Here is a 26,594-nt window from a genome sequence, read left to right on the forward strand (position 1 = left end):
TGAAGTTGTAAACTATACAGCCGGATGCAAAATAATCCAGGGGGCATTACAACATCACTGACAAGTTTTAGTTACCTACAATACACAGCAGCAAGCAGGTCGATGCATGGGCAGATTTATGAGACCATAAACACATGCCAAAACGAAGAGGTTTTATAGAACATAGACCATGCCGACCTCCAGGAGCGACGCCGGCGGCACCCGCAGCACCACGTCCGGGCCACGGCAGTTGCGCCGGAGGAAGTTGTACCCGACCACCGTCAGCTTCTTCACCACCGAGGAGCCAGGCTTGCACTGCACGTGCGAGTGCCCCAAGATGAAGGCAGTGCCGGCCTCCCTCGCCGCCGCCAGCGCCTCCAGCTCCTCCGCCACCTGCTTGTCCGCCTCGGGGCTCACCACCAGGCTGTCTATGAAGAACCTCACCTGCTTGGACGAGTTGTACTCCAAGCCCGTGCCGCCGGGGCTGTCGGCGACCTCGACGGACGCGGCCGAGTGCTGGACACTGTCCTGCAAGTCGTAGCTCGCGTGATCACGGAGCGTGTTGCTTCCGATGACGGTCAGCCCCGGCTCCCACTCCTCCAGCTGCTCGCTCTGGCTGACCTCGCTGCACCGGTAGGAGGCGTTGAGCTTGATGAACATGGCCAGGCTCTCGATGAGCTCCGTCTCGAACGAGTCCACGTCCTGGTGAACATCACGGTAGCCGTACCGCACGATGCACCGGTACGACCGGTGGCCCGGCGGACCCACTCGGCCGACGAGATAGCGCTCGGCGGGGAACACGTACGGCACCGGGACCGACTTGACGCACACGAAGACCAGGACCTTATGGAACGCCGGGAGGTTGGTGACGAAGCGGGAGAAGTTGGCAGGGACGCCCGACGTCAGGTCGGTGTAGACGAGGCCAATGCCCGGCACACGGACCATGCCGAGCTTGTCACCCAGGGCCAGAAGCCACTCCAGGGTCACCTTGTTCTGCAGGTCGAACTCGTACTTCTTGATGGTGGTGATGTGCCACACGAGCATGACGGCCATGAGGATGAGGGCCAGGAGTATAGGGAGCCAGGCGCCCTCCAGGAACTTGATGAGCGACGCCGAGAAGTAGAGCGCCTCCACGGAGCCGAAGAAGAGGAGGAAGCCCAGGGCCAGCAGGGGTGGCTTGTGCCAGCACACCATGATCACAAGGGATGTCAGGAATGTGGTAACCAGCATCACGGTGATCACTGCTAGTCCTGCACAACACCACAAAATTCAGAAACTAACTCGCCGTTCCATTTTAAAGCAATCTGAGAAGTACAAATCAGATTGCATTGGCGACACTAGTTAGTTTATCTTACCGGATGCGTTTCCCATGTGCTTAGTGTCTCTGAATCCAACAGTCACGGCAATGCAGAGGATCATGAGTAGCCAGTTGATCTCAGGGATGTATATCTGCCCATGAATTTTCTCAGATGTGTGTACAACTTTTACCCGAGGGAAGCAGCTTAGGGACTGACTCTGATTGATTATTGAGAATGTTCCGCTGATGATTGCTTGGCTTCCAACAACTGAAGCCAGAATAGCCAGTACAAGAACAGGCCATCTCACCTTATCTGAAGTTTTAATTAAACAAAACTATAAGTTCATATACATCAGATGGTACATAATTTTTACTGCCTTTCTTGAACAAGTAAGAAATGGATTTCAACAAAATAAGAAACTACTATGAGAGTTATCACTAATCGGTTTTGTGGCATACATCTTCACCAAGATAGACAGGAAAGAGTACACATGCAAGTTGTAACACATTTTATTAGGAAATGATTGTGCATCATGAGCATCTCATAAGCATCATTTTTCATTCATTCTAATCTGAAAATGAGGATTAATCCAACCATCATGTGTTTCTTAAAAGGATAAAACCCCAAAAAAATCTGGCAATTGTTCAAAATGCCCTTCTCAACCCTAAGATTTTGGTATGGCCTTCATATCTATATTCATATGAACTCATCCCAAAAAAACTACAAGGGTTAGAACGGTTCAAACCATCAAATTCTAAATAAAATGCAAATTTAATTAATTACATAGATTTTTATCTATTTCAAATTGAGGGATTTCACATGGTTAAATATCTTGAGAACCTATATTTAGCCTTCCAATATTTTATCTTTTTCACAAATACGCACATCTTGTGTATCTTTTCACTGATAGAAGGAAAGAAAATGAGTACAGGGGAGGATACACCACATGACACGAACGCAAGAAGGTATGAACATGGTGCCCAGTGCAGAGAGATAGGGGATGGTCAGCCCAAACAGAGAAAACAACACATCTAAACCCACCAAGCCCCAAACTAGAGAAGCAAGCCGAAACCAATAAGACGTTCATCCACGGGGACGCCGCGAGCGATCAAGATGGCGCCTCCATGAAGGAGAACGACGTGGTGACGCCGTCACCATCCGATTTGACTCGGAGTGAGGAAGTCACGTCGTTGGTCGAAGCCTCCACCACAGAAGGGGGGTGGGGCTACACCTGCCGCTGGAGGGAGGCATCGGGCGCCGCTAGACGCGAGCTTTGGATGTAGCGCAAGGCGAGGCGTGGGGTCATCTTCATGAGTTGGACTCGAAGAAACTCAATGGAGGAAGATGTGGTCAAGCCCACGGCCACCGTATCCAACGTGTTCAACGAAATGTCGCAAAGGTAAAAAAATCTAATTTCCTCTTGTTTGTTCTTTCAATTTCCGATACGAATAGAATGTGAGGTTGATTACGTGTACGTCCATTTGTAGTCTTGATGGTGAAGCTTTCATGCACGCCACAAATGTGTCAAATGATGATTATTTTGTTAAAGATATATTATGGCGGCTGTTATGGATATCCTATGGCGGATGTTATGGATGTCTAGTTAAAGATCAAGATTAAACGTACATGGTTTATTAGAAGTTGATGCCTTTAACTCTCTTGTAAACCTCCGTGTATCTCTCTTACTCTCAACGTGCTATGCACAATTGTAACAATCAAGTGTATGCATTTATGGGATAAGCCCCATCCTATGAATATATAATATGCGGGCTCTCCACCAGGAGAGTTGAGACGCTTTACCCATCTTGACATGGTATATAGAGCCTCCTTCTTCCATCGCATCTAGCAAACCCCTCACCACCGCAGCCTTCATCTTCCACCTTGAGCCGCCATGTTCTCCTCCACCCAAGTTTCTCCCCTTGGCCTCAATTACACCACATCCGAGCCTCTCAACCGAACCAACTATGTCCTCTGGAAAGCCCAAGCTCGTTCCCAAATCATGGGGGCTGGGCTATATGGGTACATCGATCAATCCACAGTCGAACCCACAAAGACCATCATGACCAAGAACTCCGATGGGAAAGAAGAGATTGTTCCCAACCCTGCCTACAACCCCTGGCTCATCCAGGACCAACAGATTGTGGCCTATCTCCTCCGGAACCTCTCTAAGGAAGTTCTTGTTCAGGTTGCATCCCTAGAAAAATCCCACGCGATCTGGTCAGCACTCGCTAACAAGTTCGCCGCCCAATCCCTTTCCTGCGCCAACAAAATTGCCGCATCGCCCTCTCAAACGCCCAAAAAGGCTCACAGAGTGCATCTACTTACTTCGGTCAGATGCGAGCCCTCTCTGATGAGCTCGCTGCAACTGGCAAACCCATCAAGGACGAGGAGCTTCTCTCCTTCATCATCGGGGGGCTGGATATGGATTATCAGCCCCTCATCTCGGCGCTGAATGTCCGCGTGGAGCCCCTGACCGTGGATGATCTCTTCGGCATGGTCTCAAATTTCGACCAACGAGTCGAGATGTTCCAAGGAACGGGGGCAGGTGCCTTCAAATCCTCTGCCAATCTCGCTGCCAGAGGTCGTGGCGGGTCTCCCAAGGGCTACCGCAAGGGTGGTGGTCGTGGCGGTGGCTATGGTGGTAACAACAGTGGCAACAACTACAACACCGGTGGCAACAGCAATTACAACACCGGCGGCGGCGGCGGCGGCGGCCACTACCACAACAACAACTACTACTACTCCGGCAATAACCGGCGCCCCTCCTATAACAACAATAGGGGTCATCCGTTTCAAGGTCATGATGAGTATGAAAATAAATGTCAAATTTGCAAAAAAAAAAAACCACATTGCAAAGGATTGTGATTGGCGCTATGTCGAGAACAATTCCCAACGCAAGAAAGTTGCAGCAGCTGCAGATACATCTTATGGAGTTGATACCAATTGGTACGTTGACTCTAGAGCCACAAATCACATCACCAATGAGCTTGAAAAGGTGACCATGAGCGAGAAGTACCGTGGCCATGATCAAGTCCACAACGCAAACGGTGAAGGTATGAAGATAGATCATGTTGGTCATGCAATTGTCAATACCCCTCATCGGAATATTCATCTTAGAAATATCTTACATGTCCCACAAACTGAGAAAAATCTTCTTTCTGTTCATCGTATTGCCATAGATAACAAAGTTTTTCTTGAGTTTCACCCCTACTTTTTGATTCGTGATCAGGCCACGAGGAAAATTCTCTACCGCGGTAGATGTGTGCATGGGCTCTACCCTTTGATTCCTCAGTTTAGAAGCTTCAATAAACAAGTGTGTGGTGTCATCAAAATTTCATCGAAACGGTGGCATGCGCGGCTAGGGCATCCTTCTTTTGATATTATTCAACAAGTGCTTCGAAATAATCAACTCCCATGTGTTGGTGAGCGTAGTCTTGAAACTATTTGTGTTTCTTGTCAGAAAGCGAAAGCTCATCAATTACCATATCCTGTTTCCACTAGTATTTCTACCAAGCCATTACAACTTGTTTTTTCTGACGTATGGGGTCCAGCTCCTTCTTCCGTTGGTAGACATACTTACTATGTTAGTTTCATAGATGACTACAGTAAATTCACTTGGATCTACCTTATTAAAAAACGTTCTGACGTTTTTCAAGTTTTTCTTAATTTTCAAGCACTTGTTGAACGCCAATTTGACACTAAAATCCTTGCTGTCCAATCTGATTGGGGTGGTGAATACGAGAAGTTAAACTCGTTTTTCCAAAAGTTGGGTGCTTTGCATCATGTTTCATGCCCCCATGCTCACCAACAAAACGGATCTTCCGAGCGCAAACATAAGCATATAGTTGAGGTAGGACTTGCTCTCCTAGCCGGTGCCTCCATGCCTCTCAAATTTTGGGATGAGGCATTTCTTACTGCAGTTCATCTCATCAATATGCTACCCAGTCGTGTCATCAACAATGAAACACCCATGCAACGACTCCTTCATACTCGACCAAACTATAACTCTCTTCGTGTCTTTGGATGCGGTTGTTGGCCAAACCTTCGTCCCTACAATACTCGCAAACTCATGTTTCGCTCAAAACAATGTGTTTTCCTGGGTTATAGTGCGCAACACAAAGGCGTCAAGTGCTTTGATGTTCCTACAGGTCGAGTATATATATTTCTCGTGATGTGGTCTTCGATGAAACTGTCTTCCCTTTTGCTCATCTACATCCTAACGCCGGTGCCCTACTTCGCCAAGAAATCCTTCTACTACCACCTCATTTGTCTGGTTTTCATCAAGGGAATGACAACTGTACTGACCACTTGACTAACTCTTCTAACCGTGCAAATGAGATTTGTGATGACGCAGGCTCAAGTGGTGAAGCAACAGAAAACAATTTGGCGTCAAATGGTGAAGAAAATGGCCAAAATGGCCCATATTTCATGTGTCCCCCGCTACGTGACAGGGCTGCTCCCGAATCTACCTCGGGAACGGCAGTGTCAACGCAGGTGCGATCCGCTCCGGGATCAGAGCACTACAGCACAGAATCCACGCCAGGAGCGGCTGCTCGCCAACCCCCACCTGCCACGTCCTCACCTGGGGGGCCATGATCCACGCGTGCGTCGCCATCAGGGGACTGGCCGACCACGCGGTTTGGCCCGGACCCACGGGTCTACGTCAGGCGGACGGTGTGCCAGCCCGCTGCAGGCACGGGATCCCAGCCTGATTCAGCTGGCTCGCCTGGGTTTTCTGCGCCATCCACTGAAGCTTCGCCCACATATATGGCCGGAGAAGATCCGACAGCGGCACATGTCACAACAGCAACCTCGGGATTGCCTGGATCCTCTGTCCAGGAGCCGTCTATGGTATTTCCTGCGCCTAGATCATCTACAACAGTCCAGCAACATAGTACACCACCCCGTACAAGACTTCGAACATGGGTAATTCAACCTGTAAATTATAAAGTTAAATTTGGCTTGGCGTGTTCAACAGGAGAACCTAGTACTTTTCAAGAAGCAAGTGTGGATCCCAAGTGGAGGTAAAAATAAGACATGGCACCTAGTTCCTTCACATCGAGGTAAAAATTTAATTGACTGCAAATGGGTGTTCAGGATAAAGAGAAAATCAGATGGTACAATAGATCATTACAAGGCTAGACTTGTTGCTAAAGTATTCAAACAGAGGTATGGCATAGATTATGAGGATACATTCAGTCCTGTTGTTAAGGCTGCCAGTATCCGTCTTGTTTTGTCTATTGCCGTATCCAGAGGCTGGAGTCTCAGACATCTAGATGTGCAGAATGCGTTTCTTCATGGTGTTCTGGAAGAGGAAGGGTACATGAAACAACCTCCTGGGTTTGAAGATAAGAATAAACCTTTTCATGTGTGCAGGCTTGATAAATCTCTTTATGGGTTGAAGCAAGCCCCTAGAGCATGGTACTCACGTCTGAGTTCAAAGTTGCAAACACTTGGTTTTGTTCCTTCTAAATCCGACACATCACTATTTATTTACAACAAGTTCAAAACATCCATATTTGTGCTCATATATGTTGATGATATCATTGTCACAAGCTCATCAAATGAGGCAGTAACTGCATTGTTAAAGGATTTGAATTTAGAATTTTCCCTCAAGGATCTAGGTGACCTGCATTACTTCCTTGGTATTGAAGTCAAGAAAAACAAGGAAGGTGGTCTTCATCTTTCCCAAGAAAAATATGCAACTGATCTTTTGAATAGAGCTGGATTGCAGGGCTGTAAACCATCACCAACACCATTGTCCATTTCAGAAAAAACTCTCTCTTGCTGAAGGAGAACTCCAGAGTCAAGAGGATGGTACTAAGTATAGAAGTTTGGTGGGTGCACTTCAGTATTTGACTCTCACCAGGCCTGATATTTCCTTTGCTGTCAATAAGGTTTGTCAGTTTCTGCATGCACCAACTACAACTCATTGGACTGCTGCCAAACGTATACCGAGATATGTGAAAAATACTTTGAGTATTGGCCTAACCTTTAGCAAGTCATCATCCACACTTGTTAGTGCATTTTTTGACTCTAACTGGGCAGGTTGCATACATGATAGAAGATCAACAGGTGGTTTTGCAGTCTTCTTTGGACCTAATTTGATCTCATGGTGTGCAAAGAAGCAAGCCACAGTTTTCAAGTCAAGTACTGAGGCAGAATACAAAGCATTGCAAATGCAACAGCAGAGATTATATGGGTCATGTCCATGCTTAAGGAACTTGGCATATGTCACACACCAACCCCATGTCTTTGGTGTGACAATCTTGGTGCTACATACCTATCTGCTAATCCTATCTTTCATGCAAGAACCAAACACATAGAGATTGACTATCATTTTGTGAGGGAAAGAGTTGCTAATAAGGAGTTGCAGATTCGGTTTGTTCATTCAAAGGATCAAGTTGCAGATGGTTTTACAAAAGCATTGGCCACACGACCGTTTGAGGAATTCAAGTGTAATCTTAACTTGGGGAGTTCAGATTAAGGGAGGGTGTTAAAGATATATTATGCCGGCTGTTATGGATATCTTATGCCGGATGTTATGGATGTCTAGTTAAAGATCAAGATTAAACGTACATGGTTTATTAGAAGTTGATGCATGTAACTCTCTTCTTTAACTCTCTTGTAAACCTCCGTGTATCTCTCTTACTCTGAACGTGCTATGCACAATTGTAACAATCAAGTGTATGCATTTATGGGTTAAGCCCCATCCTATGAATATATAATATGCGGGCTCTCCACCAGGAGAGTTGAGACGCTTTACCCATCCTGACATATTTCTCTCAAGATTATGCATCAGAACAATATCATATTCAATGTGATGATGATAATCTTGACATGGGCGAAGAGGGCTTCGTTATGAAGGGAAGAACCACAAATTATACTAACGCTGAAGTTGTGTTCATTTGCATTGCGTGGAAAAAAGTCTCTCTTGATGCATCCGTTGGGACCGACCAAGCCACGAACACGTATTGCCAATGCATCAAGGAGTACTTCGATAAGCGCAGCACTAGTGGCCGTACAGCAGTCGCGCGACCGGTTTTACACCTCCACTTTGCATCATCTATTGGAGTTGCACTTTTATACATCTCCAATATACGTCATCTATTGGAATTGCCTCTAAATTTTACATCTCCAAATTTGCATCATATGTTGGAGATGCTCTAAGGAGTGAAAGTATATAAAAGATCACTTCAAGATGAAGCTCGGTTGTTAGATGGGTAAGTTAATTTTTTATGGGGCAAGGCTTGTTCTCATAAAAAATTAACACCCCGTCAACTAAGCTCTTTTCTGGCGCCGTTGCCGGGGAGGCTAGGTAAGCGGCATCCCACCGGAATACCGCATATAGGAAGGTATGGTGGACTCATATGGAATAACTTTGAGGTTTATGGAAGTGGATGCACAAGCAGTATTCCCGCTTAGTACAAGTGAAGGCTAGAAAGAGACTGGGAAGCGACCAACTAGAGAGCGACAACAGTCATGAACATACATTTAAGATTAATCAACAATGAGTGCAAGCATGAGTAGGATATAAATCACCATGAACATAAATATCATGGAGGCTATGTTGATTTTTTTTCAACTACATGCGTGAACATGTGCCAAGTTAAGCCACTCGAATCGTTCAAAGGAGGATACCACCCTATCATACCACATCACAACCATTTTAATAGCATGTTGGCACGCAAGGTAAACCATTATAAACTCATAACTAATTAAGCATGGCATGAGCAACTATAATCTCTAATTATCATTGCAAACATGTTTTATTCATAATAGGCTGAATCAGGAACGATGAACTAATCATATTTACAAAAACAAGATAGGCCGAGTTCATAGCAGCTTCTCTCATCTCAATCAGTCCATCATATATCGTTATTATTGCCTTTCACTCGCACAACCGAACGGTGTGGATAATAATAATAGTGCACGTGCATTGGACTATGCTGGAATCTGCAAGCATTTAATACAAGAGAGAAGACAAGGTAATATGAGCTCTTGGTTAAATCAACAATAATGCATATGATAGCCACTCAACATTTTTCATCATGGTCTTCTCCTCTCAACCCCCAAAGAAAAGAAAAGAAATAAAACTATTTACACGGGAAAGCTCTCAACAAGCAAAAGAAGATCGAGAAATCTTTTTGGGTTTTCTTTTAATTATTATTACTACAAGCATGGAAAGTAAACTAGCTAAAATATACAACTAATTTTTTTAGTTTTCCTTAAGGTTTTTCAGACACACAAGAAGGCTTAGAAAAGAAAATAAACTAGCATGGATAGTACAATGAAAAAGTATGAGCACCGACAACTGGCATGAGTGTGTGAACATGAATATAATGTCGATGAGAAATACGTACTCCCCCAATCATAGGCTTCTGGCCTAAGTTGGTCTATGACCACTGTTGGCCTAGCGGATATCCCAAGTCGTAGCTGGGGTTGTATTGAGATGCAGCAGCTACTGCCTGAAGAGCTGCAGCTTGGAGGCGAGTTCCCTCTGTCCTCTTCTCATACTCGTTCGCCTCCTCCCTAGTTATAACATATCTTCTTTTTGCCTGAAAGTTATAGAAAGTAGGAGCAGGGAGGGCAACATGGACAGTGCGCTGCCTGTCAAAAATTAGTCGGTACTGGAGGAACTGTTCATTCCTCTCAAAACTAATGGCGAACCATAACACTATAATCTAGATAAGCAGGAGACAACTCCATATCATTTTCATGTATGGGTACACTAAGATAATTAGCTACACGAGTTGCATAAATTGCATCAAACAAATCTTCCCTTGTAACGTTAAGATGCAACCTTCGTGCAACAATGGCCCCCAAGTTATATTGTTTATCACGTAATACCGCACTCTTGAGGACACTCAAGATCTGGAACGCACATGTGACAAGCCTCATCTTTACCGTTAATGCATCTACCTATAAAGAGAGCAAAATAATGTATGGAAGGGAAATGAATGCTCCCTATGGTAGCTTGTGTGATTTCTCTAGATTCCCCCACAGTGATACTAGCAAAAAAGTCTTTATATTCAGATTTGCGAGGTTCACTAACATTACCCCACTGCGGGAGTTTACAAGCAGTATTAAAATCTTCTAGGTTCATGGTATATGATTTATCATAAAGATCAAATAAAACAGTGAGAATTACGCGAGGATGTAAATTTAAACCTCCTCACAAAGGAATCAGTTAGGTAGTGGTACTGTAGGCACTTATCTGACACAAAGTCCTCAAGATCAGCATTACGCACATACGCGTCAAATTCATCCCTTATGCCTGCCTGGACCATAAACTCCTCTGACGGCCATTCACAAGGCCGCACTTGAGCTTCCCTCGGTGGTTCATCGTCCGGCTCACGTATCGCGAGCCTTGGTCCTTGCTTCCGTGAAGAACCACCTTGGTACATTTTCCTATGCATTTTTCTTTCTCTGGAAAATTTCTGAAATTTTAGTGACTCAAAATAAAAGTGAACCAACCTCAACAAGATTGATAGCAACTACTCCCACAGGTGCCTAGAGACTTATATCATGCATTAAAACTACTTTTGACCATATAAATTTGACATGCAAGCTCAAGAACAGGGTCATCTTAGTAGCAAAAATTTGCAACAAATAAAGCATTAGAACAAAAACTAATTGGACCATCGAAGGAGTCACATACCGAAGAACAATCTCCCAAAACAGTTTTGTGAATGGAGCTTTGAGCAAAGATATAAAAAATGGCAGCAAGATGAGCTAGAACACGGGTTTAAGCTATGGGAGGATTTTTTCTGGAGGAAGACGAAATGAGTGGGTGCTGGAATAAGTGGAGGGGGTCCACGTGGGGCCCATGAGGCAGGGGGCGCACCCACCATCTATGCCCTCGTGGCCAAATGGTGGGGCGCCCTGTGTGTTCTCAGTGTCAGAATTTTTAAGTATTCTACAAAATATCATATTTCATTTTCAGGACGTTTGAAGAATTTTTATTTTTTGGGTATTTTTATTGCAAGGATAATTCAGAAAACAGACAGAAAATACTATTTTTGCTTTATTTAATCTAAATAACAGAAAGTAAAAGGAGGGTACAGAGAGTTGTGCTTTCTAACTTCATCCATCTTGTGCTCATCAAAAGGAATCCACTAATAAGGTTGATCAAGTCTTGTTAACAAACTCTTTCCGAATAACATGACTTGATGAAGTTAGAAAGCACAACTCTCTTTACCCTCCTTTTACTTTCTGTTTTTTAATTAAATAAAGCAAAAATAGTATTTTTTGTCTGTTTTCTGAATTATCCTTGCAATAAAAATACCCCGAAAATAAAAGTTTTTCAAACGTCCTGAAAATGAAATATGATTTTTTGTAAAATATTTAAGAATTTCTGGCACTGAGAACACACCAGAGGGCCCACCATTTGGCCACGAGGGCACAGGGCGCGCCCACCCCCTAGGCGCGGCCCCCTGCCTCGTGGGCCCCACGTGGACCCCTCCACTTATTCCAGCACCCACTCACTTTGTCTGCTCTAGAAAAAATCCTCCCATAGCTCAAACCCGTGTTCTAGCTCATCTTGCTGTCATTTTCGATCTCTTTGCTCAAAACTCCATTCACAAAACTGTTTTGGGGGATTGTTCTTTGGTATGTGACTCCTCCGATGGTCCAATTAGTTTTTGTTTTAATGCTTTATTTATTGCAAATTTTTGCTGCTAAGGTGACCCTGTTCTTGAGCTTGCATGTCAAATTTATATGGTCAAAAGTAGCTCTAATGCATGATATAGCCTCTAGGCACCTGTGGGAGTAGTTGCTATCAATCTTGTTGAGTTTGGTTCACTTTTATTTTGAGTCACTAAAATTAAAAAAAATCAAAGAAAGAAAAATGCATAGAAAATGTACCAAGATGAATCCTCAAGGAAGCAAGGATCAAGGCTCGCGATACGTGAGCCGAACGATGAACCACCGAGGAAAGCTTAAGTGCGGCCTTGTGAATGGCCGTCAGAGGAGTTTATGGTCCAGGCAGGCATAAGGGATGAATTTGACGCGTATGCGCATAATGCTGATCTTCAGGACTTCGTGTCAGATAAGTACCTACAGTACCACTACCTAACCGATTCTTTTGTGAGGAGGTTTAAATTTATATCCTCGCGTAATTCTTGCACTGTTTTATTTGATCTTTATGATAAATCATATACTATGAACCTAGAAGATTTTAATACTGCTTGTAAACTCCCGCAGTGGGGCAATGTTAGTGAATCTCGCAAATCTGAATATAAAGACTATTTTGCTAGTATCACTGTTGGGGAATCTAGAGAAATCAGACAAGCTACCATAGGGAGCATTCATTTTTCTTCCATACATTATTCTACTCTCTTTATAGGTAAATGCATTAACGGTAAAGATGAGGCTTGTCACATGTGCGTTCCAGATCTTGAGTGTCCTCAAGAGTACGGTATTAGATGATAAACAATATAATTTGGGGGTCATTATTGCACGAAGGTTGCATCTTAACGGTACAAAGGGGAGATTTTTTTGGTACAACTTATGCAACTCGTATAGCTAATTATCTTGGTGTACCCATACATGAAAATGATATGGAGTTGCCTCCTGCTTATCTAGATTATAGTGCTATGGTTCACCATCAGTTTCTTGAGAGGAATGAATAGTTTCTCCAGTACCGACTAGTTTTTGATAGACAGCGCACTGTCCATGTTGCCCTCCCTGCTCCTACTTTCTATAACTTTCAGGCAAAAAAAAGATATGTTATAACCAGGGAGAAGACGAACGAGTATGAGAAGAGGACGGAGGGAGCTCGCCTCCAAGCTGCAGCTCTTCAGGCAGTAGCTGCTGCATCTCAATACAACCCCAGCTACGACTTTGGATATCCGCTAGACCAGCAGTGGCCATAGACCAACTTAGGCCAAAAGCCTAAGCTTGGGGGAGTACGTATTTCTCATCGACATTATATTCATATTCACACACTCATGCCAGTTGTCGGTGCTCATACTTTTTCATTGTACTATCCATGCTAGTTTATTTTCTTCTCTAAGCTTTCTTGTGTGTTTGAAAAACCTTAAGAAAACCAAAAAATTAGTTGTCTTTTACTTAGTTTACTTTCCATGCTTGTAGTAATAATAATTAAAAGAAAACCCAAAAGGATTTCTTGTTCTTCTTTTGCTTGTTGGGAGCTTTTCCGTGTAAATAATTTTATTTCTTTTATTTTCTTTGGGGGTTGAGAGGAGAAGACCATGATGAAAAATGTTGAGTGGCTCTCATATGCATTATTGTTGATTTAATCAAAAGCTCATATTACCTTGTCTTCTCTCTTGTATTAAATGCTTGCAGATTCCAGCATAGTCCAATGCACGTGCACTATTATTATTATCCACACCGTTCGGTCGTGCGAGTGAAAGGCAATAATGACGATATATGATGGACGGACTGATTGAGATGAGAGAAGCTGCTATGAACTCGACCTATCTGGTTTTTGTAAATATGATTAGTTCATCGTTCCTGATTCAGCCTATTATGAATAAAATATGTTTGCAATGACAATTAGAGATTATAGTTGCTCATGCCATGCTTAATTAGCTATGAGGTTTACCTTGCGTGCCAACATGCTATTAAAATGATTGTGATGTGGTATGATAAGGTGGTATCCTCCTTTGAACGATTCGAGTGGCTTGACTTGGCACATGTTCACGCATGTAGTTGAAACAAAATCAACATAACCTCCACGATATTTATGTTCATGGTGATTTATATCCTACTCATGTTTGCACTCATTGTTGATTAATCTTAAATGCATGTTCATGACTATTGTCGCTCTCTAGTTGGTCGCTCCCAGTCTCTTTCTAGCGTTCACTTGTACTAAGCGGGAATACTGCTTGTGCATCCACTTCCATAAACCTCAAAGTTATTCCATATGAGTCCACCATACCTTCCTATATGCGATATTTACCTGCCGTTCCAAGTAAATTTGTATGTGCCAAACTCTAAAGTCTAAGCCTTCAAATGAAATTCTGTTTTATATGCTCGAATAGCTCATGTATCAACTAGGGTTGTCTATATCTTCCATGCTAGGTGGGTTATTTTCACGATGAATGGACTCCGCTCATCACTCACGAGAAAATGGCCGGTAACTGGATGCCCAGTCCTATGCTCAAATCAAATCAAAATAATTGCAAACAAAACTCCTCCAGGATTGTTGTTAGTTGGACGGCACCCGTTGTTTCGGACAAGCCATGAATTGATGTTTGTTGGTGGTAAGGGAGTATAAATTTTACCATTCTATTTGGGAACCGCTTATAATGTGTGTGCATGGAAGATATCGACATCTCTTGGTTGTTATATTGATAATGAAAGTATGCCACTCAAAATATTATTTATCTCTGTTTTAAAACTCGAGCTCTGGCACCTCTGCAAATCCCTGCTTCCCTTTGTGAAGGGCCTATCTATTTAATTTTATGTTGAATCATCATCCTTTTATTAAAAAGCACCAGTTAGAGATCACCGCTGTCATTCGCATGCATTGCTATTAATTTCCATCGAGTATGACTGTGACTGGATCACTTTTACCATGAATTACAATGTTTAGTCAGTCCTTAATCTTCAAGGGTGCTCTGCATTTATGTTTTACGGTCTCAGAAAGGGCTAGCGAGATACCATCTTGTTATATCATGTTATGATTGTTTTAAAAAAGTGTTTGTCATCCGGGATTTATTATTATTGCTCGCTAGTTGATTATGCCATTGATATGAGTAAACATGAGACCTAAATATTATTGTGAATATGGTTAGTTCATAATCTTTGCTAAAACCTTGAATGCTAGCTTTACATATTTGCAACAACAACATCAAACAGAGTTTGTAAAAGTTTTTCTTTATCACTTTCAGTTTGTCAACTGAATTGCTTGAGGACAAGCAAAGGTTTAAGTTTGGGGGTGTTGATACGTCTTCAACGTATCTACTTTTTCAAACACTTTTACCCTTGTTTTGGACTCTAACTTGCATGATTTGAATAAAACTAATCCGGACTGACGTTGTTTTTAGCAAAACTGCCATGATGTTATTTTTGTGCAGAAATAAAAATTTCCGAAATGACCTGAAAATCCATGAAGATACGTTTTGGAATTAATGAAAAATATTGGCGAAAGAATCAGCATCAGGGGGCCCACACCCTGTCCACGAGGGTGCAGGGCGCCCCCCCGGGCGCGCCCCCTGCCTCGTGGGCCCCCTGGGACTCCGCCAACCTCAACCCCAACTTCATATATTCACTTTCAGGGAGGAAAAAATCAAAGAGAAGGATTCATCGCGTTTTACGATACGGAGACGCCGCCAAGCCTAATCTTCCTCGGGAGGGCTGATCTGGAGTCTGTTCGGGGCTCCGGAGAGGGGAATCCGTCGCCATCGTCATTATCAACCATCCTCCATCACCAATTTCATGATACTCACCACTGTACGTAAGTAATCCCATCGTAGGCTTGCTGGACGATGATGGGTTGGATGAGATTTACCATGTAATCAAGTTAGTTTTGTTAGGATTTGATCCCTAGTATCCATTATGTTCTAAGATTGATGTTGCTATGACTTTGCTATGCTTAATGCTTGTCACTAGGGCCTGAGTGCCATGATTTCAAATCTGAACCTATTATGTTTTCATGAATATATGTGAGTTCTTGATCCTATCTTGCAAGTCAATAGTCACCTACTATGTGTTATGATCCGGCAACCCCGAAGTGACAATAATCGGGACCACTCCCGGTCCGTACTTTGAGGAGTTCATGTATTCACTAAGTGTTACTCTATTAAAAGGAGGCCTTAATATCCCTTAGTTTTCAATAGGACCCCGCTGCCACGGGAGGGTAGGACAGAAGATGTCATGCAAGTTCTTTTTCATAAGCACGTATAACTATATTCGGAATACATGCCTACATTACATTCAGCATCGCCAATTGCCTTAGTCACAGTTTCCGGTGGGGAGCTACCTGCAGTGGTGCTTGAAGCTGAGATTGCTAGGATCGTTCGGACTCAGACTCAGTGAAAGTGGGAGGCTATACCGCATGGCAAGGATGCCTTTTTGGTGTCATTCCCCTCCTTTAACGATCTTCGCCGAATGGCTGACCTAGAGGTTCGAGTCAAGTCGCATGGTGTTGAAATTTCTTTTAAAAAATGGAAAGGTGTTGAAATTTCTTTTAAAGAATGGAAAGTTGAAGATGTCCCATCTTATGTTTCTCTGGAGACTGTTTGGGTGCACGTTTACGGCGTTCCTCATTCACTACGACATTTCCTCGGGCTTTGGGCTGTTGGATCGGTCATTGGAGCAACTCAACATGTTGATCTTTATGCCCTACGTCATCATGGTATTATACGCATTCAGGTTGCGGTGCGCTCTTTTGATATATTCACCTATAATAATGACTAGGGAGAAGATTCCACAACCGCAGAGGCATTTGTCAAGCTTGATGGGTATAACTTTTGGTACCAGGTTGAAAAGGATGACTATATTCCGGATGCAGATTTCATACCTCTAATCTGGATGCAACATGATGATGGCCCAGATAGAGGTCATGGCCGTGATGATGAAATTAACAATGGTGATGTTAGCAAAAAAGCAAAGAAAGGAAACTCTGCGAGTGTGAATCCTCCTTCAAACTCGAGCTCGAGCACTCCAGTTCCTATGCTGACTGCATCTCTCGCCGCGCGGTTGTCTGAACTGCAGCGCACTACAGGGCCTTCGAACATGCTTGGCGAGATTGCTGTAGGTTACACTTCACCATTGTCGTTCCCGGCGCCGCCTCCGGTATCCGTCAACCTTGGTACACCGCTGCACCAACCTCTTCTGCAGAATGAGCTGCCTTTGCTCAAGACGCCGCGAGTGGCGGCCGTGGAATCTCCAAGCACGGACGTGCATGCTTGCATGGGTGCAACTGTATCAGCCAACAAGAACTCATCTGTGGGGTTGCATGGCTCTGTGTAACCGACGCTACAGGGGGCCGATGTCGCTGAGCTGGGCTCGTCAACAACTACCGGCGATGGACGCCCAGTACAGCCCATGACTGCTCAGGCAAAGGTTCTGCAATCACCTGCGTCGTCGCCCTCGCTACAGAGCGCGCCGAGCTGTGATCTGGCTGCTGCTGTGACACTTGGTCCAGCCACGGGGCGCAGCATGGAGCTATCCTCGTCACCCGTTGCTGACGTTCTAATGGAGCCAGGAGCTGCTGCACCGTTGGGATCGCCTCCGTCTTCTCCAACGCCGCAGCCGGCGCTCCATTCTACTCCAACCAAGCTGACCGATACTCCGTTACGGCGCAGTGGTCGTCACTTCACCTCTGCTGACGGGTCCTCGGCCACGGATGAGTGCTCCCTCTCCAAGGCGATGCGGCGTCAGGTGAAGCGTAACCTCGACCCTCCTACAGGTACACCTTGCAATAAATCATTTCTTTCTTTTTCTGATTCTCGTATTTCCTCTAGTTTAAATAACGTTGGAATTAAAATTGGAAAAAATGATAATGATGTGTGTGTTTCGGTGGGGGTGCTTAAACACATGGAGATAGACCGATTAAAGATTTCTCCAAAGTGTTCGAGTCCCCTACCATACCCTGAAATCGAGGAGGAACCGGCGGCTGCTTATGACGGTCCGCTTCTCTCCCACTTGGTTGGTGTGGTATCTGAGGTCGGATTAGATGACACACGACTTAGGTCCATGTTATGTGACTTCACCGCGTCCTCGCGTAAATCAAAATCCCACTCCTCAAAAAACAAACAAAAACCGCCCAAGAAGGCGAAGGTATCCACCCTAACCCAAGTTTCCACATGAGAGGCATGTTTTGGAATAGCAGAGGTCTTTCAAACTTGGCTAAACATAAACACGTCGGTGACTGTGTGCGTGACCATGGGTTAGATTTTGTGGCAATTTCCGAGGCTGGTAAATGTGACTTTCGTGCACATATCTTTGATCACCTATCAGGTGGTTTGGACTACACATGGCATTGCTTACCACCACGTGGAAGGTCCGGAGGAATCTTACTTGGGATACAGACCACAACCATGGACTTGTTACCTTATTCGGTTGGTGAATTTCACAGCAAATTCCACCTACGAAATAGTGCTGACAATTATACATGGAGTCTGGTCACAGTCTATGAGGCTGCCCAAGATGAGAATAAATCCGCTTTCCTTCGGAATTGGTGAACTTGGCTAAGGATAACCCCCATCCAATGCTTATTGGAGGCAACTTCAATATCCTTAGACACCAGGAAGAGAAAAATAATGATCGTTTTGACACACACTGGCCTTTCTTATTCAACGCTGTAATTGACAGTTTGAATCTTCAAGAAGCTAGTATGTCGGGGCGACAGTTCACTTGGGCCAACAACCGTCCGGTGCCGACATACAAGAAACTCGATCGGGTACTCATGGATGCCGAATGGGAATTAAAATTCCCTATGATAACAGTGCGTGCCAGCGTATGGAGTCACTTTCGGACCATGCACCCATCATTCTTGATTCTAACTCTACTAGCTCTCCCACTGTTCGCCGTCCATTCAAATTTGAATTGAGATGGTTACATCGGGATGGTTTTGCGGATATAATTAAGAATTTATGGGAGAGACCTGCCGTTGGTCGCACACCGATTCAACGATGGAACTTCAAAATTCGAGCCATGAGGCGGTCCCTAACTAGATGGGCCAAACACACAAGTGGTATATATAAAAAAGAAAAGCAACGCCTTTCCACTATTATAGATGACCTCGACAAAATAGCAGAGACTCGCATTTTGTCTCAACAGGAGATTGATATGAAAAATCAATCCAATGAGCAGATTGCACGTCTATTGCGAGAAGAGGAAATCAAGTGGTATCGAAGATCAGGTGCCCAATTCATTTTGGAGGGAGACAACAATACACGATATTTTCAAATGATCGCCAATGGGTGGCATAGGAAGAAGTGTATTTTTAGCCTCCAACAGGATGAGGGACGGATCGAGGGTCAGGCAGAGCTCAAGCGTTATATAACCAAATACTACAAGTGTCTGTTTGGAGCTCCAGAGGAAGGGAACTTCACTCTAGATGAGACCCGGACAGATGACATTCCACAAGTCACAGAAGAAGAGAATGATATCCTGACGGCACCTTTATCTGAAGAGGAGGTGCGAGCTGCGGTGTTCCAAATGGAACATAACAAAGCTCCAGGCCCTGATGGTTTCCCCGCGGAGTTCTATCAGAACTTCTGGGATGTCATCAAGACTGACCTAATGGAGTTGTTCAATTTTTTTCATGCCGGCCAACTAGACCTATCTAGGCTTAATTTTGGCGAGATTGTTTTGTTGCCAAAGACTAAGGAGGCTGAACAGATTCAACAGTTTAGACCGATCTGCCTCCTTAATGTCAGCTTCAAAATCTTCACCAAAGTTGCAACTAATAGGCTCAACGCGGTCGCCGATCATGTTCTTCAGCCATCCCAAACGGCTTTCATGCAAGGACGAAATATACTCGATGGAGTAGTAATCCTTCATGAGACCGTCCACGAGATGCATCGGAAGAACACGAGTGGAGTAGTATTTAAAATCGACTTTGAAAAGGCATACGACAAGGGCGATGCTAGGCGTAAACCGGATGATTTGTTACAAATTTAGGTCGCCCCCAGAGCCGTCCGATCTGACACTCCCAGCCGCAAGATCGGACAACACCACGACCAAGTCATGGCAACAACTCCAAGGCAGCACCGACGGCGCCCAGGTGGCGCTCATCGCACCTCCGACAAACCGCCGCGGCGCTTCATTACAACTCCGGCGATCCCCGTGGCGCTTCAATGCAGCGGACGTTGATGCCACCGGAGCTGCGATGCAGCGGCCATGTCGTCGTCGGAGTTGCTATGCAGCGGCCCCGACACCGCTGGAGCTGCTATGCAGCGGTCGTCGAGGCCACCGGAGCTGCGATGCAGCGGCCGCGACGCCGCCGGAGGTGCGATGCAGTTCTCGTTGATGCCGCTGGAGGTGCGATGCAGCGCCCGCGAAGCCGCCGGAGCTGCAATGCAGCGGCCATGTCGTCGTCGGAGTTCCATTATAGCCGCGGCCGTGCTCCATTGCAGCTCCGATGAAGCTCCATTGCAACCGCGGCAGAGCTCCATTATAGCCGCGGCGGAGCTCCAATCACCCCGTACGTGCTCCATTGCAAGCCGACGGTGCTTTCAATGCAACTCCGACGAAGTTTCAACGCCCCCCCTGTGGCGCTCCATCGCAGCACCCGCCGTCGCCGGCGATGCTTTACTGCAGCGCTGACGCCGGCGCGGAGGTGGTCCATCGATGCTCCATCGCAGCACCCGACGCCACCGACGATGTTTCGCTGCAGCCCGCACCGGCACGACGGGCTCCACCGCAGCACCCCGACGGTGCCGCCGACGGAGTTGCACTGCAGCGCCCCACCGCTTATTGCTGCTCCATCGCAGCGCGACGGCGACGGGTGGACGTTGTACATGCAGGACGATGACGACGGGGGTTGCTGCGACGCGGCACGATGCGACCGCGATGGTGGATGCTTCGTCGTCTGCGGCACCGGCGGCCGCCATTGCAGTCCCTCCGGGTGGGAGCTTCACCATGCAGCACGCGTTGATGTGGATTTGGCCGGCGTCGCCTCTTCCTTTCAATAGGAGGTGGAGGGGGAAAAAGCGAAGGAAGAAGATGAGGAGACCGGCGAGTGGACGAGAAGGCACCAGGAAAGAGACAAGGCTCGCGGGGGAAGCGGTGGGCTCGCGTGGGCAGGGGACACGTGTCGCGCAGAGGACCAGGTTTACGCGACGCTGTTTTCAGCCGGTCTAAAGCAAGCGTTTTCCCTACGACAAAGTCAAATGGTCATTTCTCCAACAGACCCTAAGAATGAAAGGTTTCTCAGATAAATGGCGCGAGTGGGTCCAAAATTTTGTTACTGGAGGTAGTGTGGCTATAAAAGTCAATGATGATGTAGGTCATTACTTCCAGACAAAAAAGGGATTACGGCAGGGTGACCCAGTGTCTCCAATGTTATTTAACATTGTCGCTGACATGTTGGCTACTTTGATCAAACGCGCCAAACAGGACGGTCAAATTGCAGGAGTAGTGCCACATCTTGTGGATGGCAAACTCTCTATCTTGCAATATGCCGATGATACAATTCTTTTTATGGAACATGACCTAGATAAGGCTAAAAATATGAAACTATTGCTTTCAGCTTTTGAGCAAATGTCAGGTCTGAAAATTTAACTTCCATAAAAGTGAAGTGTTCTGTTTCGGAGAAGCCAAGGAGGCGGCTGCACAATATGTTGACTTGTTCGGTTGTGCACAAGGCCAATTCCCGATTAAATATTTGGGAATTCCGATTCATTATCGGCGTCTCACTAATGCGGAGTGGAAACATGTTGAAGAGCGATTGGAGAAACGGTTGAGCAGTTGGAAAGGCAAGTTGCTCTCCGTTGGAGGGCGACTAGTTTTGATCAATTCTGTTCTCACAAACATGGTTCTCTACATGCTCTCATTTTTCCAAATTCCCAAAGGGGTTCTGCAAAGACTGGATTACTTTAGATCCAGATTCTTCTGGCAAGGAGATAGTGAAAATAAAAAGTATAGGCTAACCAAATGGAGTGTGGTTTATTGACCAAAAGACCAGGGAGGTTTAGGTGTTCAGGACATCCAGGTTAAGAATGATGCCTTACTCGGTAAATGGCCGTTCAAGCTACTTACCGAGGATAGTGTTTGGCAAACCCTGTTGCGCAATAAGTATCTAGGCCAAAAAGCGTTGTCCAGGCATATTGGAAACTTGATGACTCACATTTTTGGTCTGGTCTGATGATGGTAAAGAAACATCTATTCCGCTTTGGATCATTCGCGATAAAGGACGGCTCCGAGATACGTTTCTGGGAGGACAGGTGGCTAGGAAACACCACTCTTCAGGAACAGTATCCAGCCTTGTACCGAATTGTACGCAATAAGAATGATACTCTTGCACACGTGCTCAACTCCTCCCCGCCGAATGTATCATTTAGGAGGGATTTGATTGGCCTCCGCCTTGCGTCATGGCAACATCTTCTATCCCGTTTGGATTCGGTTAACTTGACACAAGGGAGGGATGTGTTTCGCTGGAATCTCAGTACATCGGGATCCTACACAGTTGACTCTATGTACCGTGCACTCTCGCACTCAGAGGTTCCATTGGATAATAATAAACTAATATAGAAATCAAAGATGCCACTAAAAAATAAGATTTTCATGTGGTATCTTCGGAGAGGAGTTGTGCTAACAAAAGACAACCTCGCTCGACGCAACTGGCAAGGAAGTAAGAAGTGTAGTTTTTGTACTCATGACGAGACAATTAAACACCTCTTCTTTCACTGCAAGTTCGCACGTTCTATATGGTCAGTCATCCAAATAGCGTCCAATTTGTATCCGCCAACAAGTGTTGCCAATATATACTGTCACTGGCTTGATGGAATACCAAATGCTTTTAGTAAGCTAATACGGGTGGAAGCGTCTGCCTTATTATGGTCGCTTTGGCTATGTAGAAACGATTGTGTTTTTAATGGCAAAACCTCTTCTTCTATGCAGGTTATTTACCGTTGTACGCATTGGCTTCGTATGTAGTCTACGCTACAGCGAACCGAGTATCAATCGCTGTTCAAGGCGGTGTGTATGCGGTTGGAGCGGGTGGCCAGGGAGGTTTTTACCCAACATGGGTGGCAACATAATCTCCGGATCGGTCCACCTCCTCCGTCGACATGGGCATAGTTTTGGACTCATATGGCTTTACTGTTGCCAACTTGTCGCTTTTTTTTATATATATACTTTGCTAGACTCTTTGTTAAGGCTGTGTGCATCTTAACTATGCAGAGGCCGGGTGTCGCTCATTATGCTTTGTATCCACTTGATGCTACATTATGAGTTAATAAAAGCGCCCTTTATCGAAAAAAGGTTTGTTCTCATCAACACGTTTTACGAGCCTACTGATGTTCATATTGTCTTTTTTCGAAATACCCAAGGGGGCAAGGAAAAGATTGGACTAATACAGATCAAGATTTTCTTGATTGAACAAATGGTATTTGGAAAAGAAGATTACAGATCATTATAGAAAGTTATGGGAGTGAAATCAGCATTGGATATATAACAAGACTAAATTTCAATTTAATTAAAGCAAACTACGAATTAGTGAACTTTTTATATATTATATGTGTGAGAGTACAGTGATACGACATGATTTAATTTTGTTCACAAGAATAATATTGTCTTTTTTTGCGGGAAAATAATAATATTGTCTGATATTCAAGTGGTACGTATCAGGTTTTTTTTTCCTAAAAATAGATGAGCTGCAACGTCAGTACATACCTGGAACTGCTATGTAAAATCCAACTTGAGAGTTTGAGTAAAAGTCATGATGTTTTGATAAGTAAGCTGCCTGACCCATGTATGCCAGAATCAACGCGGGGTAAACCAAAGAAGTGAAAGCAAGCTGTGATAAAACTAAATGATCAGTACATTAAAACTAATATATGAAATATAATGTTCGAATTCACATGCAGCATCAACAGTTTACCTGGATTGCGCTGTATGAGAAGTGTCCAAGATCGGCGAACATTGCTTCAGATCCTGCACCGTCAGGCAAGCTAGGTAGTCAACTTCTGCTTATTGTATTCAATACGAACGCGAGAAAGGAACAACTGAATCATGCTAATATGCATAGCTCCATAGCACATAATATACCTGTCATGCAGAGCAAAATTCCACCGAGTGACATCCAGCCATATTTCCTAGTCTTCTTTAGGAACTTGAACATGTAATAGGGATTCAGAGCTTGATAGACATGAGGATTCCAATGTATGATATTATAAAGGCCAAGAGCACTCATGCAGAGTAGCCAGGCTAGAACTATCGGGGCAAAGATAAATCCAACTCGATGTGTGCCAAAATGCTGGAGGGCAAACAGAAATGCTAATATGACGCATGTTATTGGAATGACGGCATCTGCATGTAAAAGAGATCAATCATCAGAGCCAACAAAGAGGTTTGAAATGGCTATGTGCGTCCTCGAGTGCTGAGGCCGGGAAAGTTGTTCTTCCATTATCTAAAGAAAACAGAGGTTTGAAAGGGAAATATCATGGCAAGACCATTTACAAGTATATTATAGCGCCGAAAGGTTTATTTTTGTAATCACTCTCGTGTTCTGAACCAAATGGTGTACATGACTTTGTGTACATTCTCGAGTAAAGATCCAAAGCATATGACCAGGAAGTGAAAATATACAGACTTTTCATTTGTTTTTTCTATAAAGGGTGGATTTTATTGACTCAAAATGAAGCATCAAGAGAAATACAAAGACAATGACACACACCCGGCCTCTGCATAGCTAGGATGCACACAGCCAACACCAGCACACACACAGAGAGACTTTTCATTTGTAGTATCGTAGAAATGTAATTATGCAAAGGAACAATAAAGCATGTGATTCAGTGATTGATTTTCCTCTGGTCTAGTTGCTAGTCATCATTATCAATGTTCCTGATGAGACATTACATTTTTTTACCTAATATATGGTGACTGGTGAAACATTAGCAGGATATGAATATCTTGCTATACTGATAGAACTAAGATCCCGAATGTCTCACTGATACTTCTCAAACATCGATATCAGATGCCGAGGGCACCCATTATCCCCTTTTTGTTTCGTCTTTAAACAATTCTACATAAAAGGGGGATATGCCGGGGATACTCTTGGAATATGTCCAACCCAAAAGACCACAAAACAAAGTCAACGAGCATAGTATTGAATGATTTTTGCATGCAAGTAGTCCTAACTGGTCCTTTTCCAAAAAAAATAGTAGTCTTGACTGGTGGACTGGAGTTTTGACCAGTATCTATCTTCTTTCCCGAACAAGCATGTACTAGTATGTTCTTAGTCTTTACTTTATTTAAATCGCTTCCAAAGATTACTGAAAACAAAACGAATAATTTAAAAGAAAGGCTCACATTCATGGTGATCTTTGGACAAGGAGAACTCAAGGCCTGACACAGCTGAGAACACTGTCATGGATGACAGACAAAATCCAAAGTTAGCAGCCAGTCATTAGTGTATTGATTGATTGAAAACAGGCAAAGAAAGGTTGGGGGTGGCAAGGCAAGTAACCAGATATAGCCGGCGTGAGGACACCGTCCCCAATGACCATGCAGGTGCCAATGAGAACCATGATGAGGAGGGCGGTGTGCAGGTTCTTGTGCTTCTCCAGCCACACCTTGACGCGGGTCTTGTCCACGGTCTCAGGGTTGCGCTCCAGCTTGTAGGTGGAGAGCTCCTCGTCCGCAATCTGCCTGTTGGGCAGGAGGCTCACATTGGCGTGCCGGCAAATCAGCGAGTAGAGGGCGAACGTCCCTCCTGCGAAACAACGAGAGGAGATTGTTGGAGCATGCCGAGGTCCTGAAGAAGAAGAAGAGGAGAAGGAGTTGTCGGTGGGCGGAGCGTACCCTCGCCATTGTCGTGGGCTCGAAGGACAATGGAGACGTACTTGATGAGAGGGATGAGGGTGAGCGTCCAGAAGACGAAGGAGAGGACGCCGAAGATCTCCTCGTTGGTGTCCGAGTGCTGGATGTCCTCGGCGAAGGTGCTCTTGAAGACGTAGAGGGGGGAGATGCTGAGGTCCCCGTACACCACCCCCAGGCTCTGGTATGCCAGGACCATGGTCGTCTTCCATGAGTCCCTCTGCAAGTGCAACACCAACATGAACAACAGGTTGCTCCCTTGATTACTCAGCGGTCTGGGAGAGAGAGAGAGAGAGAGAGAGAGAGAGAGAGAGACGAACCTGCGGGGATCTCATGCCCCTCCCGAACTCAAGATCCATTGCTCCAGAAATCAATCAATCACACATAACACTCGACTTTTACTGATTTCCTGCTGCAAGAAACAGGCAAAAGCTAATCTTACACGCACTGGCGTTACCAAAATCTATCCAGACAAATCTGCTTGCCCAAAAATACAAGATGCAAAAGGAAGAAAATATATTCTAGTACCTCGAAACAAAACAAAGTAGAAGAGCGGAACAGTGCAAGGATTGAGCGAGCTGAGCTGAACGCTGGACGGGCGGAATGGAGGGAAGGGGATAGAGCTGGGCAGCTAGCCGAGCCGACCAGAAAAAGCGAAAGGCACATGCCACGGTGAAAAAGATGGTGGAGCCCCCCCTCCTCTGCCCGGAGGGGAGGGGGTTACCGTAGTAACCGTACCGAGATGGGAAAATAGGAGGGCCACGTCCGCGTGTTCTGGGAGACCCAACACCACTCCCACTCCACTCCCCCTCACTCCCTACCAACAACACAAGAACCAAGAGCCAAAGAAAGAAC

The 26,594-nt window shown here is 45.0% G+C and overlaps 1 protein-coding gene across 2 annotated transcripts; it reads right to left on the bottom strand.

The window, feature by feature from the left end:
• On the bottom strand, positions 1 to 26,594 carry LOC123097535 (putative potassium transporter 8). 2 transcript variants are annotated; one of them, XM_044519303.1, is made up of 10 exons: positions 26,268 to 26,594; positions 26,060 to 26,148; positions 25,725 to 25,959; positions 25,390 to 25,635; positions 25,233 to 25,286; positions 23,970 to 24,230; positions 23,803 to 23,855; positions 23,595 to 23,718; positions 1,335 to 1,589; positions 1 to 1,229 (listed from the first exon to the last, which is right to left on the bottom strand). In XM_044519303.1, exons 2-10 carry the CDS (start codon positions 26,096 to 26,098, stop codon positions 154 to 156), a joined length of 2,343 nt encoding a protein of 780 aa, XP_044375238.1. In that variant the 5' UTR covers positions 26,099 to 26,148; positions 26,268 to 26,594; the 3' UTR covers positions 1 to 153. The 2 variants fall into 2 exon arrangements, with proteins under 2 accessions (XP_044375238.1, XP_044375237.1); XM_044519302.1 differs by having other exon boundaries at positions 26,060 to 26,151; positions 26,268 to 26,593.

Source organism: Triticum aestivum, chromosome 4D (assembly GCF_018294505.1).
Source record: "Triticum aestivum cultivar Chinese Spring chromosome 4D, IWGSC CS RefSeq v2.1, whole genome shotgun sequence".
Classification (NCBI taxonomy): domain Eukaryota; kingdom Viridiplantae; phylum Streptophyta; class Magnoliopsida; order Poales; family Poaceae; genus Triticum; species Triticum aestivum.

Coding starts and splice junctions, on each gene's coding strand:
- LOC123097535 (XM_044519303.1), bottom strand. CDS start 26,098: ATGGATCTTGAGTTCGGGAGGGGCATGAGATCCCCGCAG. Junction 25,636..25,724: donor AGCCCACGACAATGGCGAGG/GTACGCTCCGCC, acceptor GTTGTTTCGCAG/GAGGGACGTTCGCCCTCTAC. Junction 25,287..25,389: donor CCTCACGCCGGCTATATCTG/GTTACTTGCCTT, acceptor CATCCATGACAG/TGTTCTCAGCTGTGTCAGGC.